Here is a 15771-nt window from a genome sequence, read left to right on the forward strand (position 1 = left end):
ACAATCAAAGTAGTTAAATAAAAGTAGTTTTTCCCGTAAAATTGATCACCCCGGTGAATATATTAGCAAAAGATATGCGTACACTATCTTATAATTTTATGAGGGGTCAAAGTGTTATAAAACACATACTAAAGGGGATGAACTGAAAGTAAAATAAAAATTAAAAAGTTCACATAATCAGGATCATTAGTTCATTACCACAGTTCAAAGTCTAGGGTTTTACCTGAAAAATGACAACTTCTAAACCCCTTCCCGCCACTAAAAACCCTAAAAAATGGCGATTCACTTATGAATCAAACTCTCACGTCCCTATTCTCCGATTATACATTTTCAATCCGTACATCAATCCTTCTTCTCAATGCGTTAACTTAAATGCCACGATTTTATTCGATAAATCCTTACTCAAAGTGAAATGGCTGGCCAATAATCATGATGCTGATGATGATAATCAATTAGCGTCAATCTACGTTCCGATTCCTAGGGTTTTGATTGATGTTGATTCACCGATTAATTTGCGAGCATTCGATGATCATATTGAGGTCAAATTTGTTCTTGTTCTTCCTGTTGACCATCCTATCGTATATAATTTTGACTTTGACTCCGGTCAAGATGTGGTGGCTTCGCAAAATGATGAGTTTCAACCTCTTCAATTGGATTCTGGTAATGTATTTATATTTTGATGGTTAAGGTATTATTAACTAAGTTACTTTCATTGCTGCAAATTGTGAAAAAAAGCTAATTCATTAGGTTTTAGAGTAATATGGTAATGTTGACAATGAAAATGACAGCTAAAATTGAAGTTGATCAAGAGAAAAAAGCTGTATAAATTACTTATAAAACGATTGTTACGGGTTAAGTTTATATAGCACCTAAAAACAAACTATGTGTGTCTATGGAAACAAGTGAGATTGCGCAGTCGGTTTAATGATTCAATTGTTATGGGTTAAGTTTACATAGCACCTAAAAACAAACTATGTGTGTATGGAAACAAGTGAGATTGCGCAGTCGGTTTAATGATTCAATTTTTACGGGTTAAGTTTACATAGCACCTAAAAACAAACTATGTGTGTGTATGGAAACAAGTGAGATTTCGCAGTCGGTTTAATGATTCAATTTTTACGGGTTAAGTTTACATAGCACCTAAAAACAAACCTGCTTAGTAGAACGTGTCCTCCCTCTTCCGCTCATTTCCCTTTTTTCTTTTTATAAATGTTTCTACTGCAAGAATTAGATAACTTGGGTGATTCATGTAATGTTCTGCATATCACGTCTCTGTATTATGTGTTTAATTTTCAACTTTTGTGCTATTCAGATGTTAAGAAGTTGGCTTCTTGTGGTGAAGTGTTTTTTTATTGCAGAGGTTGTTCTACCAAGTTAACAAGACCTGTTCGGTAGGTTGAATTTCATTAACATATAAGACCCGAGATTCATTTTTGAATCATAATCTCATCAAATATGCTTCTTTTGAATGGTTTCTGCAGGTTTTTCAGAGAAATGCCATCGGTAAATTGGCGTGAGGCAGCAGATAACTGGTTTGGGACTTGTTGCTGTTCTTTTGGGGGTGTAAGTGAGAAACTTGTAGCAAAATATGCCAACTTGTACACATGTTCATCTGACGTGTGCTTATTGGATGCTACGTCTGTTGTTCTCTGCAAAGATGACTTAATCGGATATAAATTTCCCGATCAGGTTGACAAACAAGAGAACAAGTCTCTTGGGTTGTCTAAACTTAAGATTTCAAGTGAAGTTGTAGCTAAGAATCTAAGTACAGATGCGTTGAGTGTTGATCACAGTAGTCAACATGAATGTTGTCATGTTCATGTAGATGAGGAGCAAACACATAGTACAGATGAGTTACCAGTAAACAAGGCGAGTCTCCTTAATGGTCTTCTTGGAAATAGTTTTATGGTCACATCTTCTTATCTTTCAAAAGACGTTATTTGGAGTGAAATATCGTGTCCACATTGTTCATGCCTGCTTGGAGCATATCCACGTGATAATATCGTTGGAACATCAAACGGTTCTCCGTTGAATGATAGTGTTCACTTGTTCAAATGTTTTGTATCTACTTGTTTGCCAGTTGGAGGCCCAACTGACTTGTTTAGGTAACTACATATGACGTGTTATTAGATACATAATACATATTAATTGGAACTTACATATAGAATTTTGCAGGAAATACACTTTAGAGAGGATGTTTACTAGGCAGTTGTTGGAAAGTGCTGAAGATGAACTATCGTTTCGAACTGTAGTTAGAAATCTGCATACCAGATCTCCAATGTTGCAAATTGTTCTGTTAAACCCAAATTCATGGTGCTCATTTGGTGATTGTATGGATGAAATGGTACCAAATCCTAATATCATTATGTACCCTATGATCAAAGTTCTTTTTTCTGACTGCAGTAACCAGACCGAATCTCAATTAAGGTTTGATTCCATGACATTTATGTTAGGTATTTCTAATAAGTGTCCATTTTTCCACCTTAAATTTGTAACAAAAAAAAAGTTTGATTTTTTAACAGGAAGCTGGATGAATGGGTTGCTAAGAACCAAGTCGGTGATATTTACATGTTGATGTCGAAAGGATTAACAGAATCATTGAAGCTTGCAAATAGCATGCTACCGCCTTCACATGCATGTCTCCAGGATTTGTCTTTATCTTTCTTGCGGAGGTAATGAGCAGTAAAATTCAAAATTTAGGACTTCACTGAAACTGTAACTTTTTTATTGGTTAAATTTTTAATGTAATGTGGTGCAAAATGTAACTTTTGTTATTGGATGATCATGAGGATTTCCTTTATGATAGAGAAGCCTTTCATGCTATAACTGTAAAGTTGGAAATGTGATACAATCTCTTGTGTGGATTTTGTGCCTTTTAGCTTTTTATAATTTCCCTAAGTCAATGCCTTACTTTAAAAGATAAGATGGATTTATATTCTTCTATATGGTAGTCACCTGAGTAAGGTTGTCCTTGGAAACTATTGAAAAGCCAATGAAAAGACCCCATTTCGTTCATGTTATAAAAGTTTGTTTAAAATTCCTACAAATCTTCTTTGTTTAGAATCTATTCCTTACACATATGCTCAATCACAAACATGTGTGGAGACCTTTCTACGGTTCACACTTTTGTCCTCGAGACGTAAGGCTTAGACGGTGCCACTTTAATAGAGAAAATGCTTGCAGTTTATTCGATTCTTTTGTTATTATGACCAGGTGGCTATATATATAACGTAGACAGACCATTGGATATTGCCATCTTCACTTTTCAACTAGAAGTTGAAGGGTTGAATATATGGATGGTATCAGGACAAAAGAGAGTTTGGTTTGGTAGCCAAGGATGACTTGCCTGTTTCTTCTTTTCAAAGGGTTTTATCTTCTTAAATGGTGATTTGAGACCCTTGTTTGGTTTCTTATCAGGCAGTCTCCTTGGCTAACCTGACAATCTCTTCTTTAGTTTCATGCCAAACCGTATCGTCTTTCATTGTCTTTAAAATTCTTGATTTGGTTATATATTTGATCTATATTTTTATTTTGGCTCATTAGATTCATCAATGGTGACGAATAACTTGGTTATAACGTTTTCCCCTCTTTGGGTTACTCGAGAAGGCGAGTATTCGACCCTATACTCTAATGTGCACAACCCAAATGGATTATTTGTGGCCGTTTCAAACCCTTTCCTTGCCATCACAAGATTCGAACATGCCTCTTGCAAATATTGATTAGGCCGTGTACATCTAAGTGCATATACTCACCCTATCGGGTAACATGAACATGGAAAAACTCGTCCGTTACGTTTTTAGAGTCATCAATATTGTTATGGCAACAAAGTTTGCCCTCCTACACGCTACAGTCCTACATGCATGGAAGGTGATAGTGTGGGAATTATTTTCAGTTAAAACCAATTAATTACTTGTATCATGCAAGTCTTTTAACTTACATACTGCTGATTTATCTGTGTGATTTTTTGGGTGTAGGAATAGAGAAGATTAATATCGTTCACCTTAGTGGTTTTTATTAGTCGATATACCTTTCGAAACCCCTAAGAACATATGAGAATGAGCCAATTACTTAGATTAAGGTGACAAGTTTACATGTTCTGAAAGACTTGAAACCTGCCCAAAAATGTGTTTGGGTTGGGATTCTTAACCTCCAACCTGTTAAATATTTGGGTCGGGTTTGGGTCAAATTCGTGTTAGTGAGATGGCCCACCCACCAGTTGAGCCCATCAAATATGACTTGTTTGATCCAAAACTAGACCACTGAAATTATACATAAAAATCCATCAACCTGTGTGACCCATTGGAGGTTTTGAGGGTCATGTCTTGGTTGAGTGGTTTTGACCCGGCATTCCAAACCCAATATTTGTTCATTAAACAGGTCGAGTTCTGACCATACCTGAATTGCCACCACCAACCTAGTTAGAAAATTAAGTTTCAAACAATCTTTTTGGGTAACTGAAAGAAAGTAAGTTTTGCGAAAGGTTTTATTAGAAATGACAGGTGCGGATTAAGAAAGGTTTATAAGAAATGACAGGCGCGGATTAAGAAAGGTTTTATAAGTTTTTATTTTTGATAACCACCCCCGATCAAACCTGTTATCAATCTTTCCGACAACCACCCCCGGCCCCGCTGACTCTTCTACTCTTCCATGTTATCAATCTTTCCCGTTGATCAAACCCTAGGCAAATAATCCCTAATTTCCCCAATTCTACTCTCACTCTGCAATGTCGCCGGCACCGGCACCGGCACCGGCAATGTTCCCATCATTGAGACTCTACGCTGTTAGGTTTCACTCCCCCTTGGCCGTTGTAAAAGATTACTACTTTCTCCTCTATCAATTGTTTCAGGTACTACCCTTGATTATATATATTACTCCGTATTTATGTATATGTATGTATGTATGTATGTATGTATGTATGTATGTATGTATGTATGTCTACACATGTATTCTTGCATCTTTTTTTATTCTTTTTTTCTTGATTTTATTTATAAAGACAAAATTGCTGAAATGGTCCATGTGGTTTGTATCAAAATGCTGGTTTCGTCCCTATGCTATTACAAAATGCTGGTTTATATTTGTGACTGTGAGGTTTAATTCGTTGTTTCACGTAATGGAGATATAGCAACAGAATGAGAATAATAAAAATAAAATAAATAAGATAATAGAGTGCAGATGTGGAAGCAATTTATCCATCAAAAAATAAGCATAGGGACGAAACCAGCATTTTGGTACAAACCACATGGATCATTTCAGCAATTTTGTCATTTATAAAAGATGGTTTCTTTGGTTATTAGTATGTGTATACAGTATATTATGTTACATGGTTGAATGTTCTTTTTAATACTATTTATCTTTCTTGATTATTTGAAACTTAATCTAGTTAATCTGCTACCGAATCCTGATATTAACTCAAAGCTTTATGAATTTGGATATCAGGTTATCACACACATTCAATAAAAATGATCTATGTGCTAAAGATGAATTTCGACCCACCAACTAGTTGAGCTCATTTTTTTTTTATTATAATAAAAATTCCAACCCTCCAATCCCAAGTACATCAAATATGACTTGTTTGATCCAAAACTAAACCACGTAAATTAACCTGAAAACCCATCAACTTGTTTTACCCGTTACCTAATCAAGTTTTGAGGGTCATGTCTTGGTTGAGTGGTTTTGACCCGGCATCAGGGACCCAATATCTGTTCATTAAACAGGTTGAGTTCTGACCCTACAGAATTGCCACCGCAACCTAGTTAGAAAATTAAGTTTCAAACAATCTTTTTGGGTAACTAAAAGAAAGTTTTGCTAAAGGTTCTATTAGAAATGACAGGCGCGAATTAAGAAAGGTTTTATAAGTTTTTATTTATGATAAAAAAGAAAATAAAGTAATAGGCAAATTCAAGCAACCATGTTTGAGGGAAAATAGTTTGCCAAAAATGCATTCAAATATTCTGATTTTGTTCCAAGCATTGAATAAAGCAGATTAAGTTTAGCGATTACAATCGAAACCTTGATATGTCGTTTCATATGCTATTATGCTATACATGGCATCATATTCTCTTCGTAAAAGTTGAGTCCAAATTCCTTCTGAATTCTATCATTGTTAAAAAATCCTGCTATATAATTTTTCAGATCACCTTATTGAGGTGAAACTGGTAACAAGTTCAGAAATATTCATAGTTGTACAATTGTACAACACAACTGTGGAATAAATTTATTTTACTAAATTTGTTACTGAATATTTAGATTTCGAGACTTTGAGCGATTCAAAATGCAGATAAAACGATATTTTTCTGTAACAATCAACTTAGTCGACTCACTATTGCATGTGTAGTATTGTTTACCACTATTACCATCGCATTTGCGCAACTGTGTATTGTTGTTCTTAGTAGTCAAGTCATTCTCTTCTTACATAACTTTTTTTGGGCAAAATAACGATAACATATAACCAAGTCTTTTCATTTATCGATGAAAGCAGTAAACGTAACCTAATACTATACAAATGAACCTCGCAAACCAAGGCTCGAAAGCAGTAAACGTACTCTAATACTAAACAAAGAGCCTAAGCTAACAAAGCCTGAGCCTTGAGCAACCGTAACACTACATCGAACACGGCACACAATCAAAACACAAGAAGCAATACAAAATTCAAATGTAACCAAAAACTACAAACATAAAACGAACCAAACCCGCTCAAAAAAACTACCCGACAACCACTTTACCTTTACCTTTCCGATTCTTTAAGATCGGCTTAACAACCACTCCGTCAACCTTCAAACGAGTAAATTTCTTGCCTCCCCGATTTTCAATCGCATATGATGAGACCTTAGTCGAAGCGTTACCAATCCTAATACCCGGCATGCGAGTAGGAAGCGAGCCTTCCTTCTCAAGACTTTCAAAAAAGCCAACATTCCGATCCGCTTCAAATAACCCGGGACCGTTATCGAAATCTCTAAGATCTTCTTCATCTCGAAGCTTGCTTCTCGTTGACACCTTCCATTCTTTTCATCTTCTTTAACACAAAGTTATTCTTTGAAATGGGCAATGTACAAATGAGACATTATGGACGTCATTCTCAACAAAACAGGAGCTAGTGGACGCGTGATCAGACTTAGGCTCAACAGCAGCATGGTTAAAACAAGGAAGGTCCATGTTAACCCCAACTTAAGGATTAGTAACATCACAAGTCAAATTCGTCAAGAAAGGTTCTACTTTAGAAAGTGAAACCTCATGCGCTTCCGAGACAAGAACAACAAAAGTACCAATAACACCATGATTAACGATGCTACACCGCACATTATCAACAATGATCGAACCAAACCGAATACTGTTAACGGAAGAAATGCTCCCTGCCGCAATCGATCTTTTTTTCATAGAAGCATCCACTTTTTCCTTTGTCGAAACATAGTTATTATCATAGACCGAAACAATCAGCACCCGAAGGGTGGTGGGATCCGCACCTGTAGAAAGATCATCGTTATCATTATGCGTAATAAACTGCTCGGAATAAATGACACTTGCTAGACCCGAATCAATGGTAGATACATAAAAACCAACAACCACATCAGGATGGTCAGCCACTATGGGTTGATCTTCTCCTGAATCGACTCTACCGAAGCATTCCCCATCACAATTGTCGTTTTACCGTGACCAATACAAAACAAATGTAATACTCTGTAACAACCCGACTTCGTTATCTCAAAAACACGCCTAAAAAAAAATTTCTGGGTCAGTACATCTGGACGACGTCCAGCATTCTGGACGGCGTCCAGCACTGAAGGTCAGGACGGCGTCCAGCCTTTTGGGACGGCGTCCCAATGAACTGCCAGGGACTGATCTAGGTGTCCCGCTTAAACTAAGATATTCCCACCATAAAACCAAGTTTTACAACATCGGGGCCACATCGGCCGTTTAACGAGTTTCGTTCAAAAATACAAGTTCGACCATAAGAGTTTAAATTCCAAACGACACCTAGAGCATGGTGTTTGGGGTTAAACTACCCACATATTGGCCAAACTTCAAAAGCTAACACATCCAAAAGCGTCCCCTATCAAAACAAAGCGGGATCTCTAATCCAACCGAACGCCCTTACCCTTGTCGACGCCCGAGCCTATAAAAAGGTAAACAACGAGAGGGTAAGTAAAGCTTAGTGAATGCAATAATTATACACATACATATATAATCTACTTACTTGCAATCACTTACACAACTACCCCATACACGCTAGCATTTTAAAAATTTGCATACCATCTCAAAATACAAATGTTAAGTCCACGATCTCATGAGCTAGCACAAACGATAGCATATAACACGAACAATATATTATGCTATACTACAACACATAACCATGGTTAACCAATCGTACAAGGAATGGTACTTGAATTTTCCATCGGTGTTCATAACAACCATTAGAGTACTTAACACGTCGTAGACTAATCCCACAGGCGGCATCTTAACACGTCGATGCTTCACCCCGGGTCGATACTTCACCCCGGATGGCGCCTTAACACGTCGACACTTCATCCGTTAACTTCTTGGAGTGGCATCTTAGCACATTGATACTTCACTCCGGATGGCGTCTTAACACGTCGACACTTCATCCGTTAACTTCTTGGAGTGGCATCTTAGCACATCGATACTTCACTCCGGGTGGCGTCTTAACACATCGACACTTCACCCATCATATTACTTTGAGTGGTGTCTTAGCACATCGACACTTCACTCGTCACGTGAAATATGGTGTCTTAGCACATCGACACTTCACATCTCATGCTACAACAAATAAATACATTATATACCTACGCATATAATTATTCCACTCACCTTAACACGTCGGTGATGATTACACTTCCGTACTCTTCAAAGCAAAGTACCTAATACATTACGTGCATAGATCAATCATACATTCAATTTGGTCAACCAACTTATTCGCCATACAAGTGCCATTTGGCCCATAGTGCATGAAATGTCCCGTTCTTATTGATTAAAAACGTTCCATATTAATTGATTTCGTTGCGAGGTTTTGACCTCTATATGAGACATTTTTCAAAGACTGCATTCATTTTTAAAACAAACCATAACCTTTATTTCATAAATAAAGGTTTAAAAAGCTTTACGTAGATTATCAAATAATGATAATCTAAAATATCCTGTTTACACACGACCATTACATAATGGTTTACAACACAAATATGTTACATCGAAATCAGTTTCTTGAATGCAATTTTTACACAATATCATACAAACATGGACTCCAAATCTTGTCCTTATTTTAGTATGCAACAGCGGAAGCTCTTAGTATTCACCTGAGAATAAACATGCTTTAAACGTCAACAAAAATGTTGGTGAGTTATAGGTTTAACCTATATATATCAAATCGTAACAATAGACCACAAGATTTCATATTTCAATACACATCCCATACATAGAGATAAAAATCATTCATATGGTGAACACCTGGTAACCGACATTAACAAGATGCATATATAAGAATATCCCCATCATTCCGGGACACCCTTCGGATATGATATAAATTTCGAAGTACTAAAGCATCCGGTACTTTGGATGGGGTTTGTTAGGCCCAATAGATCTATCTTTAGGATTCGCGTCAATTAGGGTGTCTGTTCCCTAATTCTCAGATTATCAGACTTAATAAAAAGGGGCATATTCGATTTCGATAATTCAACCATAGAATGTAGTTTCACGTACTTGTGTCTATTTTGTAAATCATTTATAAAACCTGCATGTATTCTCATCCCAAAAATATTAGATTTTAAAAGTGGGACTATAACTCACTTTTATAGATTTTTACTTCATCGGGAAGTAAGACTTGGCCACTGGTTGATTCACGAACCTATAACAATATATACATATATATCAAAGTATGTTCAAAATATATTTACAACACTTTTAATATATTTTGATGTTTTAAGTTTATTAAGTCAGCTGTCCTCGTTAGTAACCTACAACTAGTTGTCCACAGTTAGATGTACAGAAATAAATCGATAAATATTATCTTGAATCAATCCACGACCCAGTGTATACGTATCTCAGTATTGATCACAACTCAAACTATATATATTTTGGAATCAACCTCAACCCTGTATAGCTAACTCCAACATTCACATATAGAGTGTCTATGGTTGTTCCGAAATATATATAGATGTGTCGACATGATAGGTCGAAACATTGTATACGTGTCTATGGTATCTCAAGATTACATAATATACAATACAAGTTGATTAAGTTATGGTTGGAATAGATTTGTTACCAATTTTCACGTAGCTAAAATGAGAAAAATTATCCAATCTTGTTTTACCCATAACTTCTTCATTTTAAATCCGTTTTGAGTGAATCAAATTGCTATGGTTTCATATTGAACTCTATTTTATGAATCTAAACAGAAAAAGTATAGGTTTATAGTCGGAAATATAAGTTACAAGTCGTTTTTGTAAAGGTAGTCATTTCAGTCGAAAGAACGACGTCTAGATGACCATTTTAGAAAACATACTTACACTTTGAGTTTAACCATGATTTTTGGATATAGTTTCATGTTCATAAGAAAAATCATTTTCCCATAAGAACAACTTTTAAATCAAAGTTTATCATAGTTTTTAATTAACTAACCCAAAACAGCCCGCGGTGTTACTACGACGGCTTAAATTCGGTTTTACGGTGTTTTTCGTGTTTCCAGGTTTTAAATCATTAAGTTAGCATATCATATAGATATAGAACATGTGTTTAGTTGATTTTAAAAGTCAAGTTAGAAGGATTAACTTTTGTTTGCGAACAAGTTTAGAATTAACTAAACTATGTTCTAGTGATTACAAGTTTAAACCTTCGAATAAGATAGCTTTATATGTATGAATCGAATGATGTTATGAACATCATTACTACCTTAAGTTCCTTGGATAAACCTACTAGAAAATAGAAAAATGGATCTAGCTTCAACGGATCCTTGGATGGCTCGAAGTTCTTGAAGCAGAATCATGACACGAAAACAAGTTCAAGTAAGATCATCACTTGAAATAAGATTGTTATAGTTATAGAAATTGAACCAAAGTTTGAATATGATTATTACCTTGTATTAGAATGATAACCTACTGTAAGAAATAAAGATTTCTTGAGGTTGGATGATCACCTTACAAGATTGGAAGTGAGCTAGCAAACTTGAAAGTATTCTTGATTTTATGTAACTAGAACTTGTAGAATTTATGAAGAACACTTAGAACTTGAAGACAGAACTTGAGAGAGATCAATTAGATGAAGAAAATTGAAGAATGAAAGTGTTTGTAAGTGTTTTTGGTCGTTGGTGTATGGATTAGATATAAAGGATATGTAATTTTGTTTTCATGTAAATAAGTCATGAATGATTACTCATATTTTTGTAATTTTATGAGATATTTCATGCTAGTTGCCAAATGATGGTTCCCACATGTGTTAGGTGACTCACATGGGCTGCTAAGAGCTGATCATTGGAGTGTATATACCAATAGTACATACATCTAAAAGCTGTGTATTGTACGAGTACGAATACGGGTGCATACGAGTAGAATTGTTGATGAAACTGAACGAGGATGTAATTGTAAGCATTTTTGTTAAGTAGAAGTATTTTGATAAGTGTATTGAAGTCTTTCAAAAGTGTATAAATACATATTAAAACACTACATGTATATACATTTTAACTGAGTCGTTAAGTCATCGTTAGTCGTTACATGTAAGTGTTGTTTTGAAACCTTTAGGTTAACGATCTTGTTAAATGTTGTTAACCCAATGTTTATAATATAAAATGAGATTTTAAATTATTATATTATCATGATATTATCATGTATGAATATCTCTTAATATGATATATATACATTAAATGTCTTTACAACGATAATCGTTACATATATGTCTCGTTTAAAAATCATTAAGTTAGTAGTCTTGTTTTCACATATGTAGTTCATTGTTAATATACTTAATGATATGTTTACTTATCATAGTATCATGTTAACTATATATATATCCATATATATGTCATCATATAGTTTTTACGAGTTTTAACGTTCGTGAATCACCGGTCAACTTGGGTGGTCAATTGTCTATATGAAACATATTTCAATTAATCAAGTCTTAATAAGTTTGATTGCTTAACATGTTGGAAACATTTAATCATGTAAATATCAATCTCAATTAATATATATAAACATAGAAAAGTTCAGGTCACTACAGTACCTACCCGTTAAATAAATTTCGTCCCGAAATTTTAAGCTGTTGAGGGTGTTGACGAATCTTCTGGAAATAGATGCGGGTATTTCTTCTTCATCTGATCTTCATGCTCCCAGGTGAACTCGGGTCCTCTACGAGCATTCCATCGAACCTTAACAATTGGTATCTTGTTTTGCTTAAGTCTTTTAACCTCACGATCCATTATTTCGACGGGTTCTTCGATGAATTGAAGTTTTTCGTTGATTTGGATTTCATCTAACGGAATAGTGAGATCTTCTTTAGCAAAACATTTCTTCAAATTCGAGACGTGGAAAGTGTTATGTACAGTCGCGAGTTGTTGAGGTAACTCAAGTCGGTAAGCTACTGGTCCGACACGATCAATAATCTTGAATGGTCCAATATACCTTAGATTTAATTTCTCTCGTTTACCAAATCGAACAACGCCTTTCCAAGGTGTAACTTTAAGCATGACCATCTCTCCAATTTCAAATTCTATATCTTTTCTTTTAATGTCAGCGTAGCTCTTTTGTCGACTTTGGGCGGTTTTCAACCGTTGTTGAATTTGGATGATCTTCTCGGTAGTTTCTTGTATAATCTCCGGACCCGTAATCTGTCTATCCCCCACTTCACTCCAACAAATCAGAGACCCGCACTTTCTACCATAAAGTGCTTCAAACGGCGCCATCTCAATGCTTGAATGGTAGCTGTTGTTGTAGGAAAATTCTGCTAACGGTAGATGTCGATCCCAACTGTTTCCGAAATCAATAACACATGCTCGTAGCATGTCTTCAAGCGTTTGTATCGTCCTTTCGCTCTGCCCATCAGTTTGTGGATGATAGGCAGTACTCATGTCTAGACGAGTTCCTAATGCTTGCTGTAATGTCTGCCAGAATCTTGAAATAAATCTGCCATCCCTATCAGAGATAATAGAGATTGGTATTCCATGTCTGGAGATGACTTCTTTCAAATACAGTCGTGCTAACTTCTCCATCTTGTCATCTTCTCTTATTGGCAGGAAGTGTGCTGATTTGGTGAGACGATTAACTATTACCCAAATAGTATCAAAACCACTTGCAATCCTTGGCAATTTAGTGATGAAATCCATGGTAATGTTTTCCCATTTCCATTCCGGGATTTCGGGTTGTTGAAGTAGACCTGATAGTTTCTGATGCTCAGCTTTGACCTTAGAACACGTCAAACATTCTCCTACGTATTTAGCAACATCGGCTTTCATACCCGGCCACCAAAAATGTTTCTTGAGATCCTTGTACATCTTCCCCGTTCCAGGATGTATTGAGTATCTGGTTTTATGAGCTTCTCTAAGTACCATTTCTCTCATATCTCCAAATTTTGGTACCCAAATCCTTTCAGCCCTATACCGGGTTCCGTCTTCCCGAATATTAAGATGCTTCTCCGATCCTTTGGGTATTTCATCCTTTAAATTTCCCTCTTTTAAAACTCCTTGTTGCGCCTCCTTTATTTGAGTAGTAAGGTTATTATGAATCATTATATTCATAGATTTTACTCGAATGGGTTCTCTGTCCTTTCTGCTCAAGGCGTCGGCTACCACATTTGCCATCCCCGGGTGGTAACGAATCTCAAAGTCGTAATCATTCAACAATTCAATCCACCTACGCTGCCTCATATTCAGTTGTTTCTGATTAAATATGTGTTGAAGACTTTTGTGGTCGGTATATATAATACTTTTGACCCCATATAAGTAGTGCCTCCAAGTCTTTAATGCAAAAACAACCGCGCCTAATTCTAAATCATGCGTCGTATAATTTTGTTCGTGAATCTTCAATTATCTAGACGCATAAGCAATCACCTTCGTTCGTTGCATTAATACACAACCGAGACCTTGCTTTGATGTGTCACAATAAATCACAAAATCATCATTCCCTTCAGGCAATGACAATATAGGTGCCGTAGTTAGCTTTTTCTTCGATAACTGAAACGCTTTCTCTTGTTCATCCTTCCATTCAAATTTCTTCCCTTTATGCGTTAATGCAGTCAAGGGTTTTGATATTCTGGAAAAGTCTTGGATGAACCTTCTGTAGTAACCAGCTAGTCCTAAAAATTGACGTATATGCTTCAGAGTTTTTGGGGTTTCCCACTTTTCAACGGTTTCGATCTTTGCCGGGTCCACCTGGATACCTTCTTTGTTCACTATGTGACCGAGGAATTGAACTTCTTCCAACCAAAATGCACACTTTGAAAACTTAGCGTACAGTTTTTCTTTCCTCAATACTTCTAGCACTTTTCTCAAATGTTCTTCGTGCTCTTGATCATTCTTTGAGTAAATAAGTATGTCATCGATGAAAACAATGACAAACTTGTCAAGATATGGCCCACACACTCGGTTCATAAGGTCCATGAACACAGCTGGTGCGTTAGTCAATCCAAACGGCATAACCATAAACTCGTAATGACCATAACGCGTCCTAAAAGCAGTTTTTGGAATATCATCCTCCTTTACTCGCATTTGATGATATCCAGAACGTAAATCGATCTTCGAATAAATCGACGAGCCTTGTAGTTGATCAAATAAGTCGTCAATTCTCGGCAGTGGATAACGGTTTTTGATGGTAAGTTTGTTCAACTCTCTGTAGTCAATACACAACCTAAATGTACCATCCTTCTTCTTGACAAACAAAACAGGAGCTCCCCATGGTGATGTGCTTGGTCGAATGAAACCACGTTCTAATAGTTCTTGCAGTTGGCTTTACAGTTCTTTCATCTCGCTGGGTGCGAGTCTATAAGGAGCACGAGCTATTAGTACAGCTCCTGGTACAAGATCTATTTGAAATTCAACAGATCGATGTGGAGGTAGTTCCGGTAATTCTTTCGGAAATACATCGGGAAATTCTTTTCCGACGGGAACATCATTGATGCTCTTTTCTTCAGTTTGTACTTTCTCGACGTGTGCTAGAACAGCATAGCAACCTTTTCTTATTAGTTTTTGTGCCTTCAAATTACTAATAAGATGTAGCTTCATGTTGCCCTTTTCTCCGTACACCATTAAGGGTTCTCCTTCTTCTCGTACAATGCGAATTGCATTTTTATAACATACGATCTCTGCTTTCACCTTCTTCAGCCAGTCCATGCCAACTATTACATCAAAACTCCTTAACTCTACTGGTATCAAATCAATCTTAAATATTTCGCTACCCAGTTTAATTTCTCGATTTCGGCATATATTATCTGCTGAAATTAATTTACCGTTTGCTAATTCGAGTAAAAATTTACTATCCAACGGCGTCAATGGACAACTTAATTTAGCACAAAAATCCCTACTCATATAGCTTCTATCCGCACCCGAATCAAATAAAACGTAAGCAGATTTATTGTCAATAAGAAACGTACCCATAACAAGCTCTGGGTCTTCCTGTGCCTCTGCCGCATTAATATTGAAAACTCTTCCGCGGCCTTGTCCATTCGTGTTCTCCTGGTTTGGGCAATTTTTAATAATGTGGCCCGGTTTTCCACATTTATAACAAACTACATTGGCATAACTTGCTCCGACACTACTTGCTCCGCCATTACTCGTTCCGACACCAT

The 15771-nt window shown here is 36.2% G+C and overlaps 1 protein-coding gene across 1 annotated transcript; it reads left to right on the forward strand.

The window, feature by feature from the left end:
* The first annotated feature begins 230 nt into the window (after positions 1-230).
* On the forward strand, positions 231-3768 carry LOC139867415 (uncharacterized). Its single transcript, XM_071855781.1, has 6 exons — positions 231-660; positions 1313-1391; positions 1482-2105; positions 2176-2427; positions 2523-2672; positions 3544-3768. The coding sequence occupies exons 1-6, from the start codon at positions 231-233 to the stop codon at positions 3563-3565; spliced, it is 1557 nt and encodes a 518-aa protein (XP_071711882.1). The 3' UTR covers positions 3566-3768.
* The last annotated feature ends 12003 nt before the right edge of the window (positions 3769-15771 follow it).

Source organism: Rutidosis leptorrhynchoides, chromosome 9 (genome assembly GCF_046630445.1).
Source record: "Rutidosis leptorrhynchoides isolate AG116_Rl617_1_P2 chromosome 9, CSIRO_AGI_Rlap_v1, whole genome shotgun sequence".
NCBI lineage: Eukaryota > Viridiplantae > Streptophyta > Magnoliopsida > Asterales > Asteraceae > Rutidosis > Rutidosis leptorrhynchoides.